We start from the raw sequence: 25,862 nt of genomic DNA on the forward strand, positions 1-25,862 counted from the left end.
AGCAAGCAAAATGCTTCGTATTTCTTATTTTAAAAAACTAAATTAAATATGGTAAATTAAGAGCATATTTATCAGTGGAGTAATAATATCTTTACATGTTTCATATTTTACTATATTCTTTACTCAATTCTGATGATTTGCATGGTTGTAGATTTATGTGTTGTGTCATCCTATCTTATAAAATGCTCATTCTTCTTATATTAAAATTCATCTCTTTGAAATCTGCTTATATTAAAATTTGTATCTTAGAAATGTCAAGTTTGGTTTGATATATTATTTTCCAACATCACAATGTGATAATTCTACATTAGAAAAAGATCAGCTAGTAAATAAGTAAGACATACTTGCAAGGCATGCTTACCTTCTGAATTAAAAAAATTAGGAAGCAATAAAGGAAAAGGGAAAAATATGAAAAATATGAATCTAAGGCAATTCAAGCAATAAATATTAGAATAACAAAACTACTGTATTTTTCGGAGCATAAAACACACTGCAGTATAAGAAGCACCTTAATTTTTAGGGGGGGGGGACAAGAAAAAAAGAATTCTGCTTCTGTCTACCAGCATCAGGATCAGCGGCATCCTCAATTTCAATCGGATTTTGATAACGAGCAGCACATATCCTTTTATCCATTTAAAACAAACCCTATCACCCTACGGCATGTAACTGGAGTGAGTGAGGTGGGGGATGATTTTTATGGTGGGCCCCCTTGTTCCTACCTATAGCAGTAGATGTTGAAAGCCTGGTTTTCTCACAGCAAGGCCCGATAGAGACGCAACACTTCAATCCTCCTGCCATCTCGTAAACACGGTGCCGGGCTTCCTGGCAAGCCCCATGCGCCTTTGCTGCCTTGGTCAGAGCCTGATTCCGCAAACAGTCAGGGAAGCGTGGAGGTCTGGACGGTTGGCGAAGTGGGCGCTGCGCAGATGGTGTAAGGCAAGGCAGCGAGCAACTCTGCCTGCCCCTTCTCCAGATGGCCCAGGTGGAAGGCAGTCAGCTTCTCCTGGCCCAGGAGGAAAGAGGTGAGTGTGCAGAGAAGGAGGAGGAGGGTGTGCGGCTATACAATGTGCAACGGGGGCGGAAAACATTTTCAATTGGCAGCGCCGGCTGTATGCCCTGTTTTTGGATTTGGGGAGGGGATCGCAGCCCTGCCGCGTGAAAATATTTTCCTCCCCGATTTGGGCGGAGGCCACAAAAGTGGCTAACTGCCTGAAAAACACCGTTCCAGGCGACGGGGATTGCCAAAAATGAGCATTACTTTTTCGGTCTCCGCATGCCGAAACCGTTGCTCCCACATTTTCATCAGGGCAAGCAGCTCTGCAAATTTCATTGAGGAATCAGACCAATGGGCGGCAGTGACTGGAGAGGAGAGACGTTTCACTTTTGGGGCTTCCGCTCCACTCGTCTCCCGGTAGCCAAGAGGGGTTAGGCGGTGGTAGCGGCGGCTCCTCACATTGCTGGAGAGTGAAGTCATCATGGCCATTGTCTTCCCTGAGCTGCCCACTAAGTCTCTGAGGCACCTCTCGCTTGCAGGAAAAGGAGGGTGGCATAAAGCAACGGCACCTTAAACCAAAGCATCTGAGTAATTGGGAAAGAATGTCGCACTTTTTGGGTGGCAGTTTTTGGCAGGTTCCAAGCGTGGCTTTCTTTCCCAGTTACTCAGAGGCTTTGGTTTAAGGTGGCGCTCTTTTCTAGTCACCGCCGCCCATTGGCCTGATTCTCCGATGCAATTCGTGGAGCCATTGCCCTCATGAAATGCGGGGGCAAAGGTTTCGGCGTGCGGAGACCAAAAAAGCAATGTTCGTTGTTGGCAATTCTTGTCACCTGGAATGGCGTTTTTCAGACAGTTAACCATTTTTTGGGCCTCTGCCCAGTGGGGCGTATAGCTGGCACTGCCATCTGAAAATCTTTTCCTCCCAGTTCCCTGTTGCACATCACAGAGCCGTGCACCCTCCTTCTCAGCAGACTCACCTCTTTCCTCCTCAGCCAGGAGAAACCGACTGCCCTCCACCTGGGTCATCTGGAGAAGGGGCAGGCAGAACTGCTAGCCGCCTTACCGTACACCTCCTGTGCAGCACCCGCTTTGCCAACCGAGTCCCAACCTCCACGCTTCCCCAGGCCGTTTGGGGTCCAGTGAGTGGATGGGAGGGCCTACCTTCGGACTATAAGAAGCATCCAGATTTTCACCCTCTTTTTTGGGGGAAAAAGGTGCGTCTTACACTCCAAAAAATACGGTAAGGTTTATATCATTCTAGATCTGATGCATAACATTTCCAGAAGTAATATAATGGCTGAAATGTCAGCCCTATCTGGAAAGATCTGAATTGAAATATTGGTTCAGTTGTGTTGCAATGACTTGTCATAGCTGCCAAGTCTAACCTATTTCCCAGATTTGTTCAAAAGTGAAACTGGGGAAGATTATCAGCATATAAATACTAAATAACAATACAAAATATTGGTGTAGCATTGTAGTTTAAAATATGGAACTAACCTATTTTTCAAACTGAATTCTACTACTCCCCCACTTCCTGAGCTTGCCAGCCTAGAAGTAAATCATTTTAATGATATATCAATGCAAAAAATATAATTTTTCTACTAATTTTATGAAGAGAAAAATGCATAGTAATTTTTTTAAAAAAATCTGACAATGAGGTGTGGAACATCTATATATTTCAATGTCATTACTGCTATTATATTTCTAGCAATGTTGGCTTTAACTAAAATTTAGCAACATTGAAGGGCTACCCGGATTTCCACATTTGCTAAGCAGAATCATTGCATTTCTGATCAATATGAATTTGTAAATTTTCAAGAATTAATATTGAATATCATACTTGCAGCACCCCAAATCTTGGTAATATTTCTAACTATAGAACTTTTGGGGTTCTGTAAATCCTTTGAATGATATGTATTACAACAAGCAGAAGGAACTACAAAGTAGCACTCTTTGCATCAATTAAGCAGCTGCACATTTTTCCAAGGCAACATAGCTGCTTTTGGAATCTGGTTTCGGTTGTAGCTGCAGGGATATGTATGGTCATGCATAAGCACTTCTTTTTGGCAGAAAAAAAGCACATCTATTTTGAAAGATTAGTACTCCTTAAGCATATTTATTAAAAACATAAAGTTTCTAATATAAAATTAATAAATTTATGTAAAGCAAAACAATTCAGCTTAAGCAATTTTTCTGAGGTAAGAAGCATAATCAGCACATTTATACAAAATACCCTTTTGTAGGTAGCTAAAACATTACATTATATATAATGTAAGAATATCTATTCTGTTTTTCAGTGAAGGCAGAATTATAATTTTAATTTGCAATATAGTATTTTGGGCAGCATTATCTTGATTTAAATTATATACAATAATAACAGCCCAACTGACAATCATATTACTTTTTACCATATAGTTGTGAAATTTCTGGCATATTAAGTGTTTTATCTGGAAAGGATTTGGGATTATCAATAAAGGCATATATTAACAAGCTATTTAATACACCAATATTTAAAAAACCCACCTGGTTAATATTTGGATGAGAAATGACAAAAAAACTCCCAGGCTTTTAAACTAGATTAGAATGTTAGAAAAAAACCCATTTTGTTTTGTTCCTTATTTTAAAGAAGAAGAAAATTTTATTGTTCCATACTGCTGTCAAAAAACCTACAATGAATACATCAATTGTTTTATCTGCTAGTACACAACTTTATGGTTTATTTATTTATAAGTTATGACTATATAAGAAAAGGTGCATTCTCTGAAATAATTATGGTGGTCATGTGGGAAAAATGTGACTTTCTTCACATCTGATACTTTCCCAACCCACACAGCTACAGAATTCACACAGTACACATTAAGCAGGGAATTGGAGGATTCAATTGTCTAATTAGCCTTTCTAATTCCATGACTCTACAATTAATGAGGAACAAAACAGAATAGAAACAGGAAAGAAACTAATATTAAGCATTACTTGCTTCTTATTCTTATGCTTTAATTAGTCTTAATTAAAGGGAGAAAAATACTAAGATTTTTCGAACATAAAAACTGATAGAAGATTGTAAAATGATTCATTACCTCTAAAAGATGACCAGTCAGTGGTCTCCACAGAATTTCAATCCTATGCATGTTAACCAGTCCTGTTTCTAACAATTTAGCAACAGCAAACAATGATGGTTCCTAAATGCAAATGGTATTTAAAATGATTTCATTCACCAGATCAAATATTATGTTGCTGTACTGAAGAACAGTGATATAAAGTGTTCTCTTCAAGGTTTGTTGATAAAGCAGTTTAATTTTTAGTTGTGAATTATAATCCTTAACCCCAGCGGTTCTCAACCTATGGGTCGCGAACTCTTTTGGGGTCGAACAACCTTTTCAAAGGGGTCGCCGAGGAGCCTCCCGCAGAGAGGCTGGCGAGAAACCAGCCTGAAGGGAAGGAGCTGCTCGGGTTCCCCACATGCGGAAGGAGAGGGGTGTGGGGGGGGGGAGTAGGAGCCGGAATGGAAGCAAGGAGGGGGAGAAGAGAGATGCTGGGAAAGCAGCTTGCTCCGAGTGATGGAGGTTGATGGGCAGAGCTACGGAAGCCAGGAGGTACCATTTCTGAGGCGTAAAACAAGGCGGGGAAAATAAAATAAAGGAACGTGGGATGCGCGTACGCTGACATTCCCTATTAAGACTGTTACCCATGCTTAGCATGGGTAACAGTCTTAATAGGCTTTGGCCCCTGTCCTGTGGCTCCTTGCTGACCCAATCGCGCAATTTGCTCTCTGCCCCGAGAAGGCACGAGCCTCTTGCCTGCTTTTGCGATTCTGCATCCTTCGCAGGCAACTCAGTGTCGGGAAGAGCTCCAGCCTTTTTCTCGTGCTCATCTCTTGTGCGCGTGCGTGCAAGCAAAATATCAAGGTGGAGGGGACAACGACTCTCCTCCCACTGTCGCCACCGCGCAATGAGGTGAGTAACTGGGTACGCAGCGCAGGAGACTCCTCAGCGCCAGACTCAGGTCAGAGCAAGCCGCGGTCCCCTTTGTGTTGGCTCAGGAAGGAGAATGGGGAGCAGCAGCAGCAGCTGGTTGGGTGCAGGGAGAGAAGAGCTCTCCTTGCGCAGGGCTCTGGAACTCTGCAACCAGAGATGACTGCTCGGGCTCTTTCCTGAGTCAACATGAAGGGGACCGACCTGAGTCTGGCGCTGAGGAGTCTCCTGTGCAGCGCAGCCAGCTACAAACTTCTCAGTGGCGGCAGCAGGAGGAGTTGCTGTCCCTGCCGCTGTAATCCTGGCTCAGGAGGGTATTTTGCTTGCACGGGCAAGAAAGAGATGAAAGAGAAAAGGGGAGAAAGAGAGAGAGATAGAGAGAAATGAAAGAGAGCTGGAAGGAGAGAATAGGAGAGAGGGAAAATAGAGGGAAACAAATGAGAGGGAGAAGGGGGGAAAGGGAGAAAGAAATGAAAGAGAGCTGAAGGGAGAGAATGAGAGAGAGGGAAAAGAGAGGGAAACAAATCAGGGGGAAAGAAAGGAAGAGAAAAGAAAGAAAGAAACTAATGTTCTCAGACCTATGATGAAAGCAATGGCAAGCTAGATCTCTTGCCAAGAAAACTGCAGTTTTCCAGAAGGCACAAATTGGAAGCAAGTCTGATTTTTTAAAAAGAAAATAACAGAGATGGCAAAAAAATGCATCTGAAAATAAGATTATTTATAATTTTGAATAAGGTATTATATTGTCAAACTCAAAAGAAATGGAAATATATATCCTATTGCTGTTAGTACAATCTTGCCAGCTTCTATCAACTTAGAGTTCATTATAAAAAGATTACACAAGAAGCAATTTTCTACAATTAATAACTTTTTGGATTTGCCATCGTATTCAATGAGAAAGAAAGAAAAAGAAAGAGGGAAAGGGAACGAAGGAAAGAAAGAAAGGAAGAAGAGAAAGGGAGAGGAAAAATAGAGAAAAACAGAAATGAGAGGGAGGGGAGAGAAGAGAGAGACCCCCTATTCCCATAGAAAACACTGAGTCATGAAACCTTGGTAGGCATGTCTGGGGGGGGGGATGTCATGTGACTGGGTGGGAGTGATGTTGAGTTGGCCACACCCACCCAGGTTTTGTGGCTCCCAGTGTTACATAGTAGCAACGAAAATAATTTTATGGCTGGGGGGCCCCACAACATGAGGAACTGTATTAAAGGGTTGCGGCATTAGGAAGGTTGAGAACCACTGCTTTACCCAATATGATAAAATTCATACTGTATATCAACTATCCATATGAAGTTCAAATATATATTTGTTAAGAGTATAGAGGCTGGATCAGTTTCACACAAACTTTTAAAGTACCAACTATACACACATCAATTCATTTGCTTTTTAGTTTGATAAATCCCCTCACGATGAGGAGATTGAAGTATTCTTATTAAATGTCCAATACCCATACAATTCAAAGGCAGTGTGTGTATGTATGTATGTATGTATGTATGTATGTATGTATGTATGTATGTGTGTATGCATGCATGTATCTATCATCTATCTATCTATCTATCTATCTATCTATCTATCTATCTATCTATCATCTATCTATCATCTATCTATCTATCTATCTATCATCTGTCTGTCTGTCTATCTATCTATCTATCTATCTATCTATCTATCTATCTATCCATCCATCCATCCATCCATCCATCCATCCATCCATCCATCCATCCATACATACATACATACATACATACATACATACATACATACATAATTTATTTATACCCCTTGGTGCCTTCAATTAAATGTTAACTTTATAGAGTTTCTTCTATAAAGTTATGTATGTATGCACTATATATATTTACTTATGCATGCGTTAATGGTGTGCTGTATTTTTAAATTCTGTTTAATGGTCCACTTGGTGCTGGACCATAAGCATTCAACCATACATACATGCATATTTTTGGAATTCACTGATCAGAACTTAGTTTAATAAATTAAGTTTCGCATAAAACGTTCCCTGTGGTCTTTATTTTTTTCTTTTCTGCCACAAAGACAGTGGTTACAAATTGTGTAACAAACTAGGATTATAAATCAATTTCCAGCTTTAATTTATTAACTTTTCCCATCCTGTTTACAATTGTTTCTATATTTGAACTAAATGTATAATTATGAACAATTGTACTTAATTAAGGAATACCAAGAGTTGAGTATAGGGGCAAAAGACTGTATGTAAGTTTATTAATATGTAATGTTACATAAAATCTGTTTTATTGCCGATGCATGCTGAATAACTGAGAAAGCCAAAGAATACCAAGAAAAGTCACTATATGCTTCATAGAAAAGCCACTGATCTTGTTGATCATGTCAGGCTGTGGAATATGCTTAGAAAAATGGGAATCCCAAAAAACTGTTTTGTCATCTTGGAAAACCCATATACAAATGAAGTCATAGTACAGACTGAACATGTATATGGTGAAATTGACTGTCTTCAGGTTGGCAAACTACTCAGACAAGATTGTATATTTTCCATTTTTATATTTAAACAATTTGCTGAAATATACATTAAGGGAAGATACATATGAAGAAATAGAGTGTGCTTTAAAAACTGGAGAAGAAACATCTATAGTTGTGGGTTCTATCTACAAAGGAGTTACATTTCCTTTGCAATGGGCCTTTTCTGCCATGGCACTTTCTCTGTAGAACATCATTTCTTCCCTGCAATGGGATCTACCATTTTCATTCTATCCTTCCAGAAAACCTGCAAAATTTGGTAGTGTCAACAAGCCTGCAGACTCAAGGGAATGGTGGCTACATATCTTCATGTCTAATGTTCTTCGTTAGGGTTTTTAATGTTTTTAATGGCATTCTATTTTACAATTGCTATTTTATGGTTTTATTGTATGCCACCAAAGTCACATTCTGTAAGATGAGAGGCATATAAATAATGTTTATGAATATATACTATATAAATATAACCTATACTATGCAAATGGCACTACTCTGATAGCCAAAAATGCATAGGATCAACAAACTGTGAAAAAAAGTGAAAGAACACAGTGAAAAATGGGACTAGAATTAAATATAAAGATCAACCTCATGACAACATGTACAACAAGAGCCTTAAAACTGACAATGAAGATACTGAAGTGGTAAACAGCTTCAGTCTTTTGGGATCCACCATCAACATGAAAAAACAGTCAAGATATGCATAATGGACTAGCATTTAGTAAAGCAGTCGTGAAGACCTTGTTCAGATGCTGTTATATACCTACACTTACAAAGATCAGAATAGTGCAAGCATCTCTATGTGATGCTGTATGGAAACAGAAGTTTGGCTTTGAAACAGCAAAATAGAAAAAGTACTGATGCTTTTGAACTTCGGTGTTGAAGAAGATTCATGAGAATACCATGGCCAACCAAGAAAACAATGAATAATCACATAAATCACCTCAAAGTTTTATCCCAAAGCACAAATCACCAGCATCAAATTATCCTACTTTGACACATTATGCAAAGACGTAGCTCTCTAGAGAAGGCTATAATGCTGGGAAAGAGAAAAGGCTGACCAGCAGCAAGATGGAATGCCTCAGTGTGGATGGTTGCACTCTTCGAAAACCTGAAGGACCAGATTAGGGACAGATGATCACACAGAAAATCTATGTGGTTGATAAGAGTCAACACCAATTTGATGACACATAATTAATAGCAAATCTGATGTTTGGGCTATAAGAACCATATGAGATAATTGATATAAATCATGTTTACATAATTCATGTTCATGTAAATAATATGTAAATTTAACTGAATTAATCTGGTTAATTTATATAAGAAACTTAAAACATATTGTACCTTATTATTTCCATAGGCCATATCCATGGCTTCCAGAGACAATGAACAAAGTGCATTTATTAAATGATGTAATGAAACATCATCCAGATATCTGTGGGAAAGGAATGGAGGAGAGAAATCAAGTATTCAAACTATTTCAAAATAAATAAGAAAAAAGAACCCCAAAGTGGAGCTGTTTGCAACAAATAAAAGTGGTTATAATAGAGAGACAGAGTTTTAGAACTGTATATTTAAAAAATTGTTTACAAAGACATTTTCTTACTGTGAACTTTCAAAAAGTCTGGAAAGAATGTTTGAGATAACTGGCAAATCAGTCATAACAGCCGTAGTTAGAACCTAAAAGAAATAATTGCAAGATTGGCATATATAGTAAAAACATATTATATGGTCACTGTTCTATTCAATAAAGTAATATATATATATCTTACTGTGCTAGGTCCTTCTACAGCTCTTCCAGGCTTTAAAGCACCTCCAATGCCTGGTTTCAAACCAAGAATCCATACAAGATGCTAAAATGCCAAAACAAAAAACAAAAAAAAACCCCAACGTTTGTAAAATATTTAAAAACGTAAGTATGTTCTTCTGTGACAAAATGTGTGAAGTTCTTATCATAATTTAAAAGCTTAGACAAAATAGCAAAAGATCATTATAGCTCATTATAACCAGTATATCCATGCTGTTGATAGGTGATTAGAACATGTGGTTTCCTGCATGGTGGGATGATCATATTTGGATACCCAAAGTCAAGGTGATTTGTCATATAACAATAGCAGTCTGGGAAATTGAATAGATCTGATTTTTAACATAGGAGAAATTTCACTGCTCAACCACTGAAAATGATACATCATTTTTTATGAAAAATTTAAAATTCACCTGGAGTGTAGCTAAGACAAGTTGCCATGATGTACCAAGGACGGCTCCATGACAATGAGCCAAGCTAAGTAATGTCCTCATGCACTGTATATTCTTAGATGTAAGCTAAAAAAAAATTGTTTTAAACAGTTAGCATTTTATAGATGTAAGCTAAAAGTGTTTTATAAGTGAAAAACTGTTTTAACAATATTAATGAAAAATATAATCATTCCAAAAATACCCGCTATACCAATCTATTCTTAGATTTTTCTATAATTGAGGCTTGTGGGTAAGGGATATTTTACAGCGAATTTCAGTGACATCTGACATAATCCTTAAATCATTATGGCAGAGGGAAGCCGTTTAATTTGATCAAATATTCAAACATTTTACTTTACAAACAAATATTAGTACAAGCTGGTACACATAAAAACGAAACAGAAAAGAGAGAACCCAAAATATACATGCTTCTTTTGATTCAACAGTATTTAAGATCTTTTCCACACAGACTTTTTCAGCCAACATCTCTGAGAGTAACTGGGCTGCTTGGTGGAGGAATTCTGTCCTGCGCAGGGTAAAATCAATTTGGCCCATAACTCTTCCACTCTCTTTGAGAATGGGTCCCAATGGATCTTTTTCAGCCAGACTCTGAAAACTAGAGAAAGTCCTGTCAACAGGTGGCAGTGGCTTGTAACCTTCTTTACTGACTTCCCTTTTGGCTCTCTGAAGAAGCTAGCAGGGAAGATTTCAAATGACGATCACATTTGCATCGGCAAACTATTGTAAGTAAGAATGAGTTGCCAAGAACCCAGATCGCAATCATGTGACCATAGGAGCTCTGCAATGGCTTTGGACATAGTCACAAATTCCTTCTTTCAGCACTGTCATCATTTTGAATGGTTGCTGAATGAACAGTCATAAAGCGAGGAACCTGTAGTGTTCTCCTGCAATTAGTATTTGAAACATATACAGAATCATATATATATTAATTTCATCAGATTAATTCCAGGATAGAACTAATTTATATTTATAACTGACAAGTAGCAACAATAACTAGAAACAAAACTCATTGTGCACTATTCATTCAAGTTCATTAATATTATCCCTTTAGTGTTTTTTTTAAATAGCAAAGATTAAGAAATGAATAACCAAACCCTTTCTCAATTTACTGCAAGGTGAAATATAAATAAAGCTTGAGGATCTCACTAGATCAGATAGTCAGACCATCAATTCACAACCGCGATTGAGAATGAGATGACATTAAATGAAACATGAAAAGATGTAGTTCATCTATCACAGGAACAAAGCAGAAGCCATCAAGATAGAATAATAATATACAATATTAAATATCCTAATTAGTTAAAGGTACTATAATCGAAAGATACAAGTAAAAGGAACCCCATATCTGGAGCAGTTGATAGGTAGCAGCTGATGTAAAGTGAGCAACACAGTAACCTAGTTACCGAGTAATGGAAAGCTATTGTAAAGCTTTTATAAAGAATCCTTCTGCCAAGATAAGATTCTTCCTAAAGGCAAGAAAAGTAAAAGGGCAGTGACTTATCCTTGAAGAATTCTTAAAAGTATACTGAGAAACTTTTTTTTAATGGAAAAGAATGTAAAATACTATGGACTTTATTTCAATTACGTACAAGACAGCTCACCAAACATAAGATAGATAAGAATAGCTTATCTGTTTAAAGGACTTATTGTTTTATCAGGGCAGAGATGAGCCAAATCAGTAACCCACTGTGACAATGGAACACCAAGACCTGTACAGTGGTTCCCTAATCCTCATCCAAAATGGTGGCTGGCAGGATACCTGATTATGCAGGTGAGTAGGTGGTTTCCCCCTTCTCTGCATGCGGGGAACAGGCAGGAAAGGAAGAGAGAAGAGATGATGCAAATTTTGCTTCTGCTGGATGGTTGTTCCTCTTAGCAGTTTGGTGAAAAATGAAAACTAAGAGGGAAATCACCGCCCAGAGCCCTCTCAGAGGGAGATGGGCGGTTAAGAAATATGAAATATAAAATAAATAAAGCTTGCAGAAAAATGGTAAAGAGGAAGAACAGTTGACAAACACAAAGGAAGTCTAAATGTACAAGCCATCATTTAATTTTAAATCATTTCAAAATCAGATTACATTCTACAATAGCCATGCAACCGAAACTAGAATGGTGCCATGAAGACAGAAGAAAGCTCAGGAATATTTATTCTCCAGCTGCAAAGGTGTTTCTTGGGTATTTTACTTTCTCTTACATAGGTACGGTAAATAGGTGTCATTCAAGCAAAAGCTGTAAGTGATGAATCTGAAAATAATTGCAGGTTACTTTGACAATGAACATTCTTCTTTTTATAACTAGAATATGGTATGAAAATTTGGTTCATGTATGTAACATGTTTAATGTATTAAACCATGATATATTTAATCACAGTTACTGAATAAATCACAATGCCTGCTTCATGTACCATAGGATTAAACAATTTGATGGCTTAATATCATGAATATAGATCAAATATGCTACATGACTTTAGACAGGAGAGATTAAAATGTGATCTATATTAGCAATCTATACTGTTCTTCAGTGAATGCATCACTTAAGTATAATGGTAATTAGCATTAGCTTCCTCACTTGGCTCTCAATTTGAACTTTTCTGCTCTGTTCTTTTCACCATGCTATAATAGAAGTCCCATCCTTTTAAAAAGTGTAATATTCTACTAAACTATGTCACTCCAATGGGAAAAAAAAGATTCCGATAGCCTGGTACAATAAAATTTGGGCAATCTAATGTTCAGATTGTTTAAATAATGTGCAAATCTGCATACTCTCTGTCTATACACACATACACACACCCTGGATACAATTACATTTTGTACAAAAAAAGACTAAAATAAATAATTAGCATTCAGCTTTAACAAGATATTAGGAAGCTTTGCAGTTAATGAAATATATGTAGGTTTACTGAGTTTGGCATGGCTTAATAGTGATGGGGGAAATGAGAAAAAAGTGATAGATAATAATGAAGCAAAAAAAGAAATATTTGCAAACTATATTTTACCATTACTGTTCCCTGTGGTTGCAGAGCCAGTGGTTGCCCCACTGCTACAACTTGCTGATGAGATTCACTTGAGGGACTGATCATTTGCACATTTTGACCTTGAATAGAATATGCTGGAAAGCAAAATAATATTTAGATATGAACTTTCATAAAATATATTTTTAATTCAAATACACCTATATACATACATATAAATATGTTTATTAAATATATTACTAATAGTTATAACAAACTACTAGTAATAAAAATTTAAAAATCCTTAAAAAATCAGTTTGCTACTAATGGAGACATTTTAATGTAGCCTTTACATCTAAAATTATACTATGCATCCAAAACAGCAATGAGAGTATTCATAGGCACATGGAAGTTTGTAATTTCTATGGACTATTAATAACATTCAACCAGTGAAGAAAAGACTGGTGGGCTTTCAGAATTTGGCCATATATAACTAAAATAAACTAAAATAAACTATACTTATATTATATTATATATTTCACTTCTTACAGAAGTGAGAAGACAGATCGATATGATATTCTGACAAGTACGTGTGGCTAATATATATTAAGAAAAGTGCATTCTTTCAAAATTGGAGAGCATTTTTACATTCAGATGATGTAAAATAAGACTAAATAATATCCTTACATTTACTGGAAAGGGCAGCACTAGTAGTATTCAGCACTGTCAAGGCATAGTGAGGAGGCAAAGAACTTTTGCAAATAGCAGTAATAAAGGCATCTCTTGATGTTACAAGACTTAATTTTCCACACAATGCAGCCATAATTAGCTCTGCTTTTAGAATATTTTCTGTGGCAGCTTCATCGGTGCTGAAATAGTACAAAAATTATTAACATAATCCATACATATTAAAAATAATTTTGATTAAAAACAAAGCATAAATAACCATATTGTTCCATTGGAAATAAAATAATACACACTGTGCACAGTTATTAGGCAAGTGGGTATTTTAACCATATCATCATTTTTATTTATATTTTCCACCTCCAAGCTGTATAAACTTGAATGCTTAGCAGATATAAGCATATCAGGTGATGTATTTGTGTAACGAAGGAGTGTAACCTAAGGAGATCAACACCCTGAATCAAGGTGAATAATTAGGCAGCTTCTTTTCCTCAGACAAAAATGGGCCCAAAAAGAGGTTTAATTGACTCTGAAAAGTGAAAAATTCTAAAAAGTCTTTCAGAGGTATGCAGCACTCTTGAAATTGCTAAGATATTGGGGCGTGATCACAGAACCATCAAACGTTTTGTTGCAAATTGTCAACAGGTCACAGGAATGTGTTGAGAAAATAAGATGTACATTAACTGCCAAAGATTTGAGAAGAATCAAACATGAAGCTGCCAAGAATCCATTATCCTCCAGTGCTGTCATATTCCAGAACTGCAATCTACCTGGAGTGTCCAGAAGTACAAGGTGTTCAGTGCTCAGAGATATGGCTTGAGCATCACTGAACAAGATACATAAGTTGAAACAGCAAGACTGGGCCAAAAAATATCTGAAGTCAGATTTTTCAAAGGTGTTATGGACTGATGAGATGAGAGTGACTTTTGACGGACCAGATGGGCCTGTGTTCTGACCTAGGCTTCCTGATACAGTAAAAAGCACATGCTTAGTCCCAAAAACCCTCTTTTTATTCCAAAGGCTGTGAATTATGTTCATTCACAGACCGTAACGAGTTCCAAATAGTTGTAAAGAGGCACCAAAGTCTTTCAGGATAAGGCTGAGGAGCACCCATCTTTATCTTCCTTGAAACGCTGCCAAAGACTTAATTGGCAATTAGCTTGGCAAGGCCACACGGAGCCTAGCCCATGTTCCTCCTCAACCTCTTTGCTGTCCGACTCTGCTGCCAGCTCCGTAGACTGCCAGTGGACCACAACAGCCTGCAGCTGGATCAATAACAGGCACAGAACTCCACTTCAACTCAGATGCCAGCAATGTGGAGTTGAGGTACCAGTATAGGCTGGTATTATTAAAGATGAGCTAGTTGGACCTTTTCGGGTTGAAGATGGACTCAAAGTCAACTCCCAAACCTACTGCCAGGGTTTAGAAGACACTTTCATCAAGCAGTGATACAGGAAAAAGTTTGCATCTTTCAAGAAGACCATGATTTTTATGCAGGACAATGCACATCGCATGCATCGAAATACTCCACTGCATACGTGGCTAGTAAAGGCCTTAAAGATGAAAGAATGGCTCCCTTTCTCACCTGACCTAAACCCTATTGAGAATTTGTGGGCACTTCTTAAATGGGAGATTTACGACATGCCTCTCTGAACAATGTCTGGGAGGCTGTGGTTGTGCTGCACAAAAAGCTGATTGTCAGCAGATCAAGAAACTGACAGAGTCCATGAATGGAAGACTTATGATTATTATTGAAAAGAATAGTGGCTATATTGGTTACTGATTTTTTTTTAATGTCAGAAATGCTTATTTGTACATTTTAGTTGTTTGTTTATTATTCTCACTTTAACAGATGCAAATAAAAGAGTGAGATGGACAAATTTTTCATTTTTCATTTGGTTGCATAATAATTCTGTACACTAATAGTTGCCCAATAATTGTACACATATAGCTATTCTTCTAAGAAAGCCAAAACCTCACTTTCACTTTCTTAAAAATTCAGCTTTGAGGTTTATTAACATTTTGGATTGACTGATAGCCCTGTAGTTGTTCAATAATAAAATTAATCCTCTAAAATACAACTTGCCTAATGTGCACACAATGTAGAAGGGAAATATTTATGTAAGAATTAAACACGGTATCATAAGACATGCAAGATAATTCCTAGAATAATTCTGAATACAAAAAACAAATTTAAAATAGAGCCCTTTAATAATATGAGCTTATTGGAAGAGGGAGGAGCTGACATCGCGACATGGCGTGCGATCTTGGAGCTCCAAGATCGCAGTTGATATTTCTGCCGCTGGACGGTCCTTTTGGACCTAAACCGTCCTGTAGAGATGGTGATAGAAAAGAGTAGGTCCTGCTGATCTCAGGGACACCGCAAAGTCCCTGATCCAGGAACAGCTCTTATTTCTGAAAACAGAAACGCAGCCTTTGAAGCTGCTGAAGTTGGGACAGCTCCGGAACGGAAAGAAAGTGGAAAGAGAAAGTGTGCCGAATTGGTGAGAAATTTTATTATTAGAAAAGAGACTCCCCCCCCAAAAAAATAAAAGCTAAATTAAAATGGAAGACAGAAGAGAGTAAGTGGTGAAATTAAACTACATTAAACTTAGTGTGTTATCTTTTTTTAATTTTTCTTTTTATGGAAATTTTGCAAATGTTCCCTATTTTTTTAACTGAATAGATTAGTTTTTCTTCTACTACTTTTTATTCTTTTTTTATACCTATGTATTACAAATTTTCTTTTCTTTTTACAATGATTGATTGGATTGTTTTCTTTTTCCATTTAAGATTTTTTTCCCCTTTAAGTTTGGAACATAAAGAAGATATAAAAAGGAATATAAAAAGGGCTGTAATAACAGATGGAAAAGAAGTAACACTGCTACTTAGAGGCTGGAGGCTGGGAAACATTGTTTTTTCTTTTTCCTCTGATCATTTGATACTTCAAGGCTTTTCAGTTGGTTTACTGAGAGTGATAGCAGGAAGAGCATAGGTTGTTTACACAGGTGTTCTTCAGGAGTTCTATCATCAGCTGGAGAAGATAAAGCCTTGACTTGAAAGATTATAATGAACTAGCTTGACATTTAACAAAAAGCCTTGAATGTTATAGTGGCAGTGTTTATAAGTTGGAAGAATGGCACAACAGGAAAAATAAATTTTAACATTACAAATGATTATGTTTGGAATCCAAAAAATACTAGTAGTAACAGAGAAAATTGAGAAGAGATTGGAGAATATAGAATGCAAAACAGCAAAAAATGATGGAAAAATTGAGGATGTTTAACAAATCAAGAAAGTGGAGGACAGAGTTCTAAAAATTGAAGAAAAAAATGAGCAAAGAGATAAGAAAATTGTGGATACTGAAAGCAAACTGAGCGTGGTTGGAAATGGCAAGAGCGGAATACGGAAAGGGGAGATAGATGGACTGGTACTCTACCCCAGATTTCAAAGTATAGAAGAAAAAAGAGAAAAATTGATGGAGGCAAGGAGAAAAATCTTGACAGAAGCATCAGTGATAACCAGTCAAGCTGATAGAAGGAGCAGATGGAGGGTTTCGAGTTTTTAGAAGAGATGAAATGAACAACAAGTTGCAAAGAGAGGATCATACAAGACTTACCAAGAAAGTAATCAGAATACTATTGCTACAAATGGCAAGAGACATAAGACTGCATCATTACTGGAAAGATACAGGTTGATTTAATGAAAGTGTATAACAAAAATTAAGTTTAAACTTAGTTAAATTTAGAGTATTATGTATAAAATGAAGTGATAATAGTTATAGTCAAATAAATGATTAATAATGATAATTATGCATATATATGATAATATGAAATTTTATATAAACTACAAATGGAGACTATGAGAGGAGGTTTAAAAGTTTTTCAATTTTTATTTAGAACATGTTATAAAGATATAATATTATTGATGATTTTAGGAGGATTAAATGGAATGCCATTATATAATTTTACTTTAAATTTAGAATATTTTATATAAAAGGATGTAAAATCATAGTCAAATGAAAGTTGAATTACAATAATAATATATATAAATATGATTTAAAAATATGTGATTTAATATGAATTGTAAGTGATAACTATGGAAGGGATGCATAGAAATTTTGTAATGGAAAATGGTTTTATGTTTTTTGTTCTGTCTGTTTGTATTTGTTTAAAAATTAAAAATTAAAATAATAATAATATGCACTTATTAATATCTTTCAAATGTACATGTTTTGAAGATGTACATGTTGCAGAATCTTTCTGAAAAATCATTTTGCATATTGTATTACAAAAAATAAAGTACAATAAAACTTTGTGTTACACTAAAGTAACACAAACCTTTAAATTAGTTCCAATCTTGGTGCTATACAGATAGGAAGATCAATCTCACAGAATTATCAGAAGTAATAATTCTAGCTAGGAAAATGTGAAAGTTGATGAAAGTTAGTGGAGATCTTTGTTATAATTTATTATAATGTTATAATTTATATATTTCAAGCAATTGTTATGTTATCAGCCTTGGTGGTGCAGCAGTTAGAATGCAATACTGCAGGCTAACTCACTGCTCACTCCAGGAGTTCGATTCTGAGCAGCTCCAGGTTGACTCAGCCTTCCATCTTTCCAAAGTCGGTAAAATGAGGACCCAGATTGTTGGGGCTATAAAGCACTGTGAAGCAGTATAAAAGTCTAAGTGCTAATTGCTATTGCTAGCATGTACCTGGTATCAAAAATGATAAATCTCATGTGACCATATTTATTGATGCAGTATTTTAATGTTAAATAGATATAAGTTTTCTCTAGAAGAATAGAAGAGAAAAGCTTAGTCGCTTATCTAATCAGTTAAATTGCAATGATATCCAATTCTTTATAGTTTTTTGGCCATAAATATTTTTCTATAATTTTGTCTCTTAGGTCTCCAGAAATATGATACTTAGTTGACATGCAATTTTCTACATGAAATCTTAGCTTGCCTGTAAAAAAGCATAGTTTTCAAAAATGAAACTATTTAAAAACAATTCAATACCTAGCATCCAGAAGTAAAGACAGTGCAGCAAGAAGACCACACCAACATGCATTCACCATTTCTTCCCAAACAACTCTGTGATCTTAAAGAAAACAAGTTTACAATACTATAAAATAATACTTAGCAAATCAATTATAGAAGACACATTTCTTGGTGCATTTTTGTTTTCACTTAATGTACACTGTCCCCACAGTCATTTGATCACATTTCCAACATCCTTTGTCAGCTATCAACAAGAAAAGTCAATGGGGAGCTGGCAGGAAGTCACAAGTCATGGTCATGTAAAGTGCTTACTTAAAGATCTACAGGATCCTTGCTCAGATGGGACTGTTGGAACTGCCATCACGAAGTGGTACAATTACAGGATGTCATGCTTTATAACTGTGTTGTTTAGCAATGACAATTCCAGTTCCAATAGCCATTGTAAATTGGGATTGCCTGCATTTTATTCATATAGTGAAGAGTAACTACAATGAAGAGTAAGTAATTTGTTGATGCAAAGATAGTTACATACAATTCCAAAATAATTTTTCAATTTTCATATTTTCAATCTGCAATAAAGTGCTTTAGCGGAAATATATTTCACCTATTATCATCTTATGAGGTAGTGCAGGTAAGAAGTATACCCAGAAATACTATTGCAACTTTATTATAAGTTGAAAATAATAAAATCCTGTAAATCTGAAAGTACGTTTCTCCTTGCTCACATCTACAGTCAAAGAAACTAGAGAAAATCCTTGTGAAATGCTTGCCAGGTCCCTATTTCTTCTGCAGGTTAAGCTGCCTATTATCTGGCAGTTGTCTAGACTGTGTCTCCTTCTCCTGTCCCCCAAGGTTAGTCCCATATTCCATTACATCTTTAATTCAAACTTGTAATAAACAATTTAAAATGTTATTAAATATGGCTGTCTGAAGTTCAATACTCAAATGGGATTTTTTAGTAAAATAATACATGCCTGATTATAGGGCAAAACTAACTGAATATTTCAATAGCACTGAATCACTCAATAAACAAAATCTAAAGAACTAGCTTTGTATATTTAAAAACTATTAAATAAATATATTGTAAATCAACAAAGTTTCATCTGAATAGAAAGCGTAGCTCATTCAGAAACACATCCTATCAGCTCCTTAATGCCTTCTTCCTCTTATCAACCGAATTTTGGATATTATCATATACCTGTATCTTTGTCAGTTTGTTCAGATGCTGAATGAAACTCCTGGCGGTACAAAGATGCTGTCGGTGAGGACTGTGTATCGACTGTTGATACTTGACTGTCTATTTCAATATGTCCCAATTCTTCTTCAATCATATTAGTAATGCCACGGACAAGATCCAGCAAACAATGAAATGCTACTGACATAGCATAGCCTTCGGGAATTGTTGGTGGCTCAACTTTATCCAACATTTCTAAACTAAAATATGAAGAAAAATCCATCCAAAATCCCATCATATGGAACTGCTGATTTATGAATAGATTTACATTACTGCAAAAGACCAGCATTCAAGTCCATACTCAAAAGAGAACTAAAACATATTAACCTGAGTCAATAAGATAGCTAAAAATAAAACTGGTTAAATTACTACTTTTTAAGCTGGATGATTTAGGGAAAGGGAAATTCTCTAGACCAGTGGTGGGCAACCTTTTTTTTCAACTGAGCCAAATCTCGCCAAAACCATGATTGAAATTTATTTTGAGAGCCGCATTTTTAAAACCGAAAATACATAGGATGGTACACTGTTTTTAGTTTCAATTAAGTTTTTATTGAGAATATTCTGCATGCAAGTATCCACATAGGTCGGGAGGATACAAATAACACAACTAATAAAACAAAAACTTTAGAACGATATTATTTATCGATAACGTTAAATTCCGTAAAATTTGCCTTACAATGTAGAGAAAATTACATCCTGACAATGACTGACAAAGTCACAACCACTAATGTGAACATTGGCCTTGCATTTCCTTGGATAGTTTGAGTAAGTCAGGTTTGTATGTTATTGTTTATAATTTCATCTCTCTCTCCCACTTTCTTTTTTTCTTTTTCTTTCTCTCTCTCTCTCTGGCTCTTTCTCTCTCTCTCCCTCCCTCCCTCTCTGTCATTTTCTCTGGGTGTCTATCTGTCTGTCTGTCTGTCTGTATCTCTGTCTCTCTCTCCTCCTTCCCCCATCTCTGTCACTCTGTGTGTGTGTGTGTGTCTGTCTCTCCCTCTGTCTCTCTCCCCTCCCTTCCTCTCTCTCTGTCACTCTGTGTATGTGGATGTGTCTGTCTCTCACTCATTCACTTAATCACTCACTCTGTGTGTGTGTCTCTCTGTGTCTGTCTATCTTTCTCTCCCTCCCCCTCTGTGTGTGTGTGTGTGTGTGTGTGTCTGTCAGTCTCTCTCTCTGATTCCCTCCCTCACTCCCTCTCTCTGTTCCTCTCTGTCTGTCTGTCTCATTCACACACACACACACATACACACACTGTGGTCACCTTGTTGAGTGTTCCAATCACATTTGAAACACTCAACAACTGGCCTGCATTTATGGTATTTTGCAGCTGCAAAATACCATAAATGCAGGCCAGTTGTTGAGTGTTTCAAATGTGATTGGAACACTCAACAAGGTGACCACAGTGTGTGTGTGTATGTGTGTGTGTGTGAGTGAGACAGACAGACAGACAGAGAGAGGAACAGAGAGAGGAACAGAGAGAGGGAGTGAGAGAGGGAATCAGAGAGAGACTGACAGAGCTGTACGTGCGCGCCTGTTTTCCACGGCGTGGAGCAGCGGCGAGATTCTGCGCGGCGAGCGATGATTCCGGGGGCCATCAGTGGGGGGGCAGGGTCTCCCCTCGCGTTCCTCATCTTCTCGGATGGCCCCTGGAATCATCGCTCGCCACGCAGAATCTCGCCGCTGCTCCACGCCGTGGAAAACAGGCGCGTGCGCACAGCTCGGAAAATTACAGCCTGGAGTCTCCCAGGCTGTAATTTTCTGTGCGCACGTGCCTGTTTTCCACGGCGTGGAGCAGCGGCGAGATTCTGCGTGGCGAGCGATGATTCCAGGGGCCATCCGGGAAGATGAGGAACGCGAGGGGAGACCCTGCCCCCCCACTGATGGCCCCCGGAATCATCGCTCGCCGCGCAGAATCTCGCCGCTGCTCCACGCCGTGGAAAACAGGCGCGCACGTACAGCTCGGCAAATTACAGCCTGGGAGACTTGTCACTCGGCTTTTGCAGAAGCTTCCCTCCGAAGCCCAAGAGGAGGGAGGGGAGCGGGCACCCGGCACACTGAAGAGCCGCATTAAAATGTGCAAAGAGCCGCATTTGGCTCGCGAGCCGCGGCTTGCCGACCACTGCTCTAGACCAGTGATGGCGAACCTTTTTTGGCTCGCGTGCCATAAGTGGGGGGATTGCAGGGGGGTCATGTGCGGGCGTGCCGCACCCATAATGCAATGCGCGACCCCGTGTGCATGCGCGCACTACAAGCACTCCTCCCCCATTTTTACATGCTTTTTTCGCCCTCCCCAGGCTCCAGAGGGAGAGCGGAAACAGCCTCCCCCTCCCCCCCCCAGACACCCTCCAGAGGCTTCCCTGACGCCTTCAGAGCACTCAAAATGATCCTCCGAGCAAACCGGAAGTCACCTGCAGTTTGCTCAGAGGGTCGTTTTAAGCGTTCCGAAGGCTTCAGGGAAGCCTCCAGACGGTTCCTGAAGCCTTCAGAGCGGTCAAAACGACGCTCCCTAGCAAACCGGAAGTCACTTCCAGTTTGCTCGGAGGATCGTTTTGAGCGTTCCAAAGGCTTCAGGGACTGTCCAGAGTCTTGCCTGATACCTCCGGAGGGCATCCGGGGGGGTGGGGGAGGCTGTTTTCACCCTCCCCAGGCTCCTATAAAGCCTCTGTAGCCTGGGGAGGGCAAAAAATGGCATTAAAAAAGGGTGAACTCAGCTGGCCAGCGCGCACATGCATGCTGGCCAGCTGACAGGGCAACGCCTCACGTGCCCTGACAAATGGCTCCGCGTGCCACCTGTGGCACGCGTGCCATAGGTTCGCCATCACTGCTCTAGACCAATGGTCCCCAACCTTCTGACTCTGTGGACAGGAGGGGGCTGGAGTGAGGAAGAGGGGATGATTTCAAGTGCTGCATACCGCCTCCGCAAATGCAGCTTTGCGCACTTGCCTGTTGCCTGATTCCAACAGGCTGTGGCCTGGCACCAGGTCGCGGACCAGGGGTTGGGAACCCTGTTCTAGACTGATTAAACCAAATAAGATAAGATCAATATTTAATGCTTTGAACATCTGTATGTCAAAAGAATTAGCCTCTGAAGCTTTCAAATACCATTCTGATGCAAAGGCCTGATGCCATAAGAATAGCTTGTGTTATTTATTGCATTTTTGTTCTGGTCTTTCATTAGGTAAGTTTGTAGGGCACACAGAATAAAATCTGGAACAATTTCAAACATAACAAAATGAAATAAACTAAAAGTAAAGGACGAATAAAAACACATGGATAACAAAATATAATTAATTAAAATACCAAGTAACAACATGTAATATGATAAACAATCTGAAAATAACCCCTCTGTGTGATTTTATGAAGACAGAACAGTGATAGGAAGTATTTATATGCTGCCATCACTGTGATGCAACAGATCCCAAAATATTCTCTAGATCAGGGGTGTCAAACTCAAGGCCCATGGGTTGGATCCAGCCCACGAGTGCTTAGATCTGGCCCACGGGACCCTCCTGGAAACAGCAAAGGATTAGCCCACAGTGCCTCTGCCAGTGAAAACAGAGCTTGGGAGGGTCCCATGCAGCCCTTCCGAGCTCTGTTTTCACTGGCAGAGGGTAGCAGGAGGCCATTGCAGCCAAAAATGGAGCTCATGAGCCCGTTTTCACTAGCAGAACGCTCAGGCCACCATAGGTGCCACCGACACGAATGATGTCGAGCTGGTCACACCGCATGGTCACACCCCCAGAGATTAAACACAACCCTAATGTGGCCCTCAATGAAATCAAGTTTGACATCCTGGCTCTACATCAAAATCAATTACAGTATTCCACTTCAGTTCTATTCTACTTCTTATAGGTTGTCCTTGATTTACAACCATAATTGAGCGTGGAATTGTTAAGTGTGTCATCACATGACAATGTTACATTTTTTGTGGCAATTGTTAAGCAAATGGGAAAGTCATTAGGCGAACCTATTGTTTACAATGGGTATTTTTTGTTGGAAATCAGAAGTAAATGCCAGCTTCTAGCAAAAAATGTAAACTGCACTCCTGTGATCACAGGACACTGCAAACGGCTTTAAATGCAGGGTAGTTGTTGAGCACCCAAAATGTGATCATGTAACTGTGGGGGATTGGGGGTAGTTGCAAATTTCAATCATAAGTACCTTTATGGGGTCCTTCATAACTTTAAATGGTTGCCAGTCATTAAGAAAGGACAACCTGTATGTTTATCAACCCAAAGTCCATCCGAAAACAGGGAGCTTGTTAGTTTTCCTCAGAAGTGGAAGAAGGTGCTCAATATTAAACAATCAGAATTTGTTTCTATTCTCAACCTAAACTTTATATGTGTTTATTTAAAAGTCAATTTTATTTCATTCAGTTGCATTTAATTATTTGAACCAAGTCAAATAAGAATATCCATTTATTAATTCAAACATTTGATCGTCTATTCTAAAAATACAATATGTTTAGCACTGCAACATTCATTTGCATCAAAAGTAAAGTCTCTTAAGTTAATAAGAGGCTGAAATATACCCAAACAGTTTGTTTTTCAGATAGTCTTTGACTTATGACCAAAACTGAGACCAAAATTTCCACTGCCATGTAAAGCAGTTAAGTGAGTTGTGCTTCATTTTACGATTCTTGCCACACTTAACCAAATTACTATAGTTGTTAAGTGAATAATTTGCTTGTCTCAAGTCAGCTTGGAAGCTTAGAAATGGGGATTACATGACTTTGAGACAGGGCAACTGTTATAAATACATGCCAGTTGCTAAGTGCTTGAATTCTGATCATGTGATCATGGCGATGCTACAACAGTTTAAGTGTGAAGAAAGGTCATAAGTCATTTTTTAGTGCTATTTCAACTTTGAACAGTCACTAAATGAATTCAACCTCTATTATAAATTGCTGTAATTAAAAATACAATTTAAATTACAAAGAGAACTAGTTGTATCTAATTAGTTTAAGGTGATGGACTAGGTCCAGGGAGACCTATGTTCTAGTCCTCTTAGGGATAGAAGCCAGCTGACTTACTTTGGCCCATGAGTTACTCTCAGCAACAAGTGATTTTTATCAAATAGTCAGTCATAGTGTCCATTGCAACCATGGCTAGAGCTATCAGAAGGGAAGCTTTAATGGCTTCACCTCTACCACGCTCCTAAAAATGCTGAAAAACAGTGGCCCCTAGTCCAAAGGACCCTCGCCTTCTTCAGCCGCAGCTGAAATGAGCCCCTGCCTCCAGCAAAAGTAATAAGGCAAAGTCCGGAGCTCAACAGACACGGAAAAAACTTGCTGCACTAGAAATTGGGATAGCGGAGCCCCGCAGAAGCACCTGCAGCGTTAAACTCGCAGTGCGATGAAAGCACTTTCAGCTGTATTTTTATCATGAGCCAAAACAATCCAGATGATCTTCGAAGGAAATCTTTCAAAACCCGAACTGCAAGCTCAAGAGAAACCAGTCCTGCGAGCTAAGATTGAATTGAAAGACCGAGGACCGTTACCAAGGAGGCGTGTCTTCAGACTTTCAATTCAGTCAACAAGCTAGCAGGCTAGAATAACCCATCCTGGACTCTCCCATCGATACCATGGAGCGCATAAAAGCACTATAAAAGACAATGGGAAGACAACCATCATTTGACCTTATTCAACTATTCTGAAAGCTTGACAAAGGATCCTCAGGATCCGTTTTAAGCCTTTTTAAGGCTTTCCAGAAGATTTGCTAATCTCAGCTCAGGGAGAGTGATGTTTGGACGATAAAGAGATTACAGCATTTTCCATTCTTTTATAAAATTTCCAAATAATTCTAACTGGTGTCTCCTTACACAAACTTAGTGTATGTTTTTTTTTCATTAAGACTTTTTAAAAAATTAATGGGATTATAACACCATTACTACCAATTTTGACTACTCTAAATAGCATATGTCTGTGCTGAGGGAATGGAGGATACTTTACTCTGCAGTTTTGAAAATTTGAATTAAACAAATTTATAAAAACAGAGAAATAAATTATTTCACTTACTAGGTAGCTTTAGCACTACCCTGTGCAGATATGTTGAGGATAGGTATCCAAGTACCTCTATATTCAAAAGCAGGTAACACAGTCACACCTCCACCAATACCTAATATTCCAGGATTAGATTGTGCTGAGGTTGTACCACCAGGAACACTGCCTCCTATACAAACACATAAGAAAAATAATGTAATATATTGTGTTATGCAGTAAAACAAAAGCCTGAGAAATTTTAAATACTAATGATTCAATCTTTACTT

At 38.1% G+C, this 25,862-nt stretch overlaps 1 protein-coding gene across 3 annotated transcripts in view; it reads right to left on the reverse strand.

Annotated features, from left to right (window-relative positions):
• The window catches only part of MON2 (MON2 homolog, regulator of endosome-to-Golgi trafficking), a 100,048-nt gene that overhangs the window by 43,263 nt on the left and 30,923 nt on the right, over positions 1-25,862 (reverse strand). For all 3 annotated transcript variants that reach the window (XM_081957001.1, XM_081957000.1, XM_081957002.1), the window contains 10 exons: positions 25,612-25,765; positions 19,560-19,795; positions 18,380-18,461; positions 13,358-13,539; positions 12,716-12,828; positions 9,682-9,786; positions 9,237-9,317; positions 9,071-9,144; positions 8,809-8,899; positions 4,072-4,173 (listed from right to left, as the gene is read on the reverse strand). In XM_081957001.1, the coding sequence (XP_081813127.1) occupies positions 4,072-4,173; positions 8,809-8,899; positions 9,071-9,144; positions 9,237-9,317; positions 9,682-9,786; positions 12,716-12,828; positions 13,358-13,539; positions 18,380-18,461; positions 19,560-19,795; positions 25,612-25,765 (1,220 nt within the window). The remainder of the gene's footprint in view (positions 1-4,071; positions 4,174-8,808; positions 8,900-9,070; positions 9,145-9,236; positions 9,318-9,681; positions 9,787-12,715; positions 12,829-13,357; positions 13,540-18,379; positions 18,462-19,559; positions 19,796-25,611; positions 25,766-25,862) is intronic.

This window comes from Natrix helvetica, assembly GCF_964273705.1.
Source record: "Natrix helvetica genome assembly, chromosome: 6".
Classification (NCBI taxonomy): Eukaryota; Metazoa; Chordata; class Lepidosauria; order Squamata; family Natricidae; genus Natrix; species Natrix helvetica.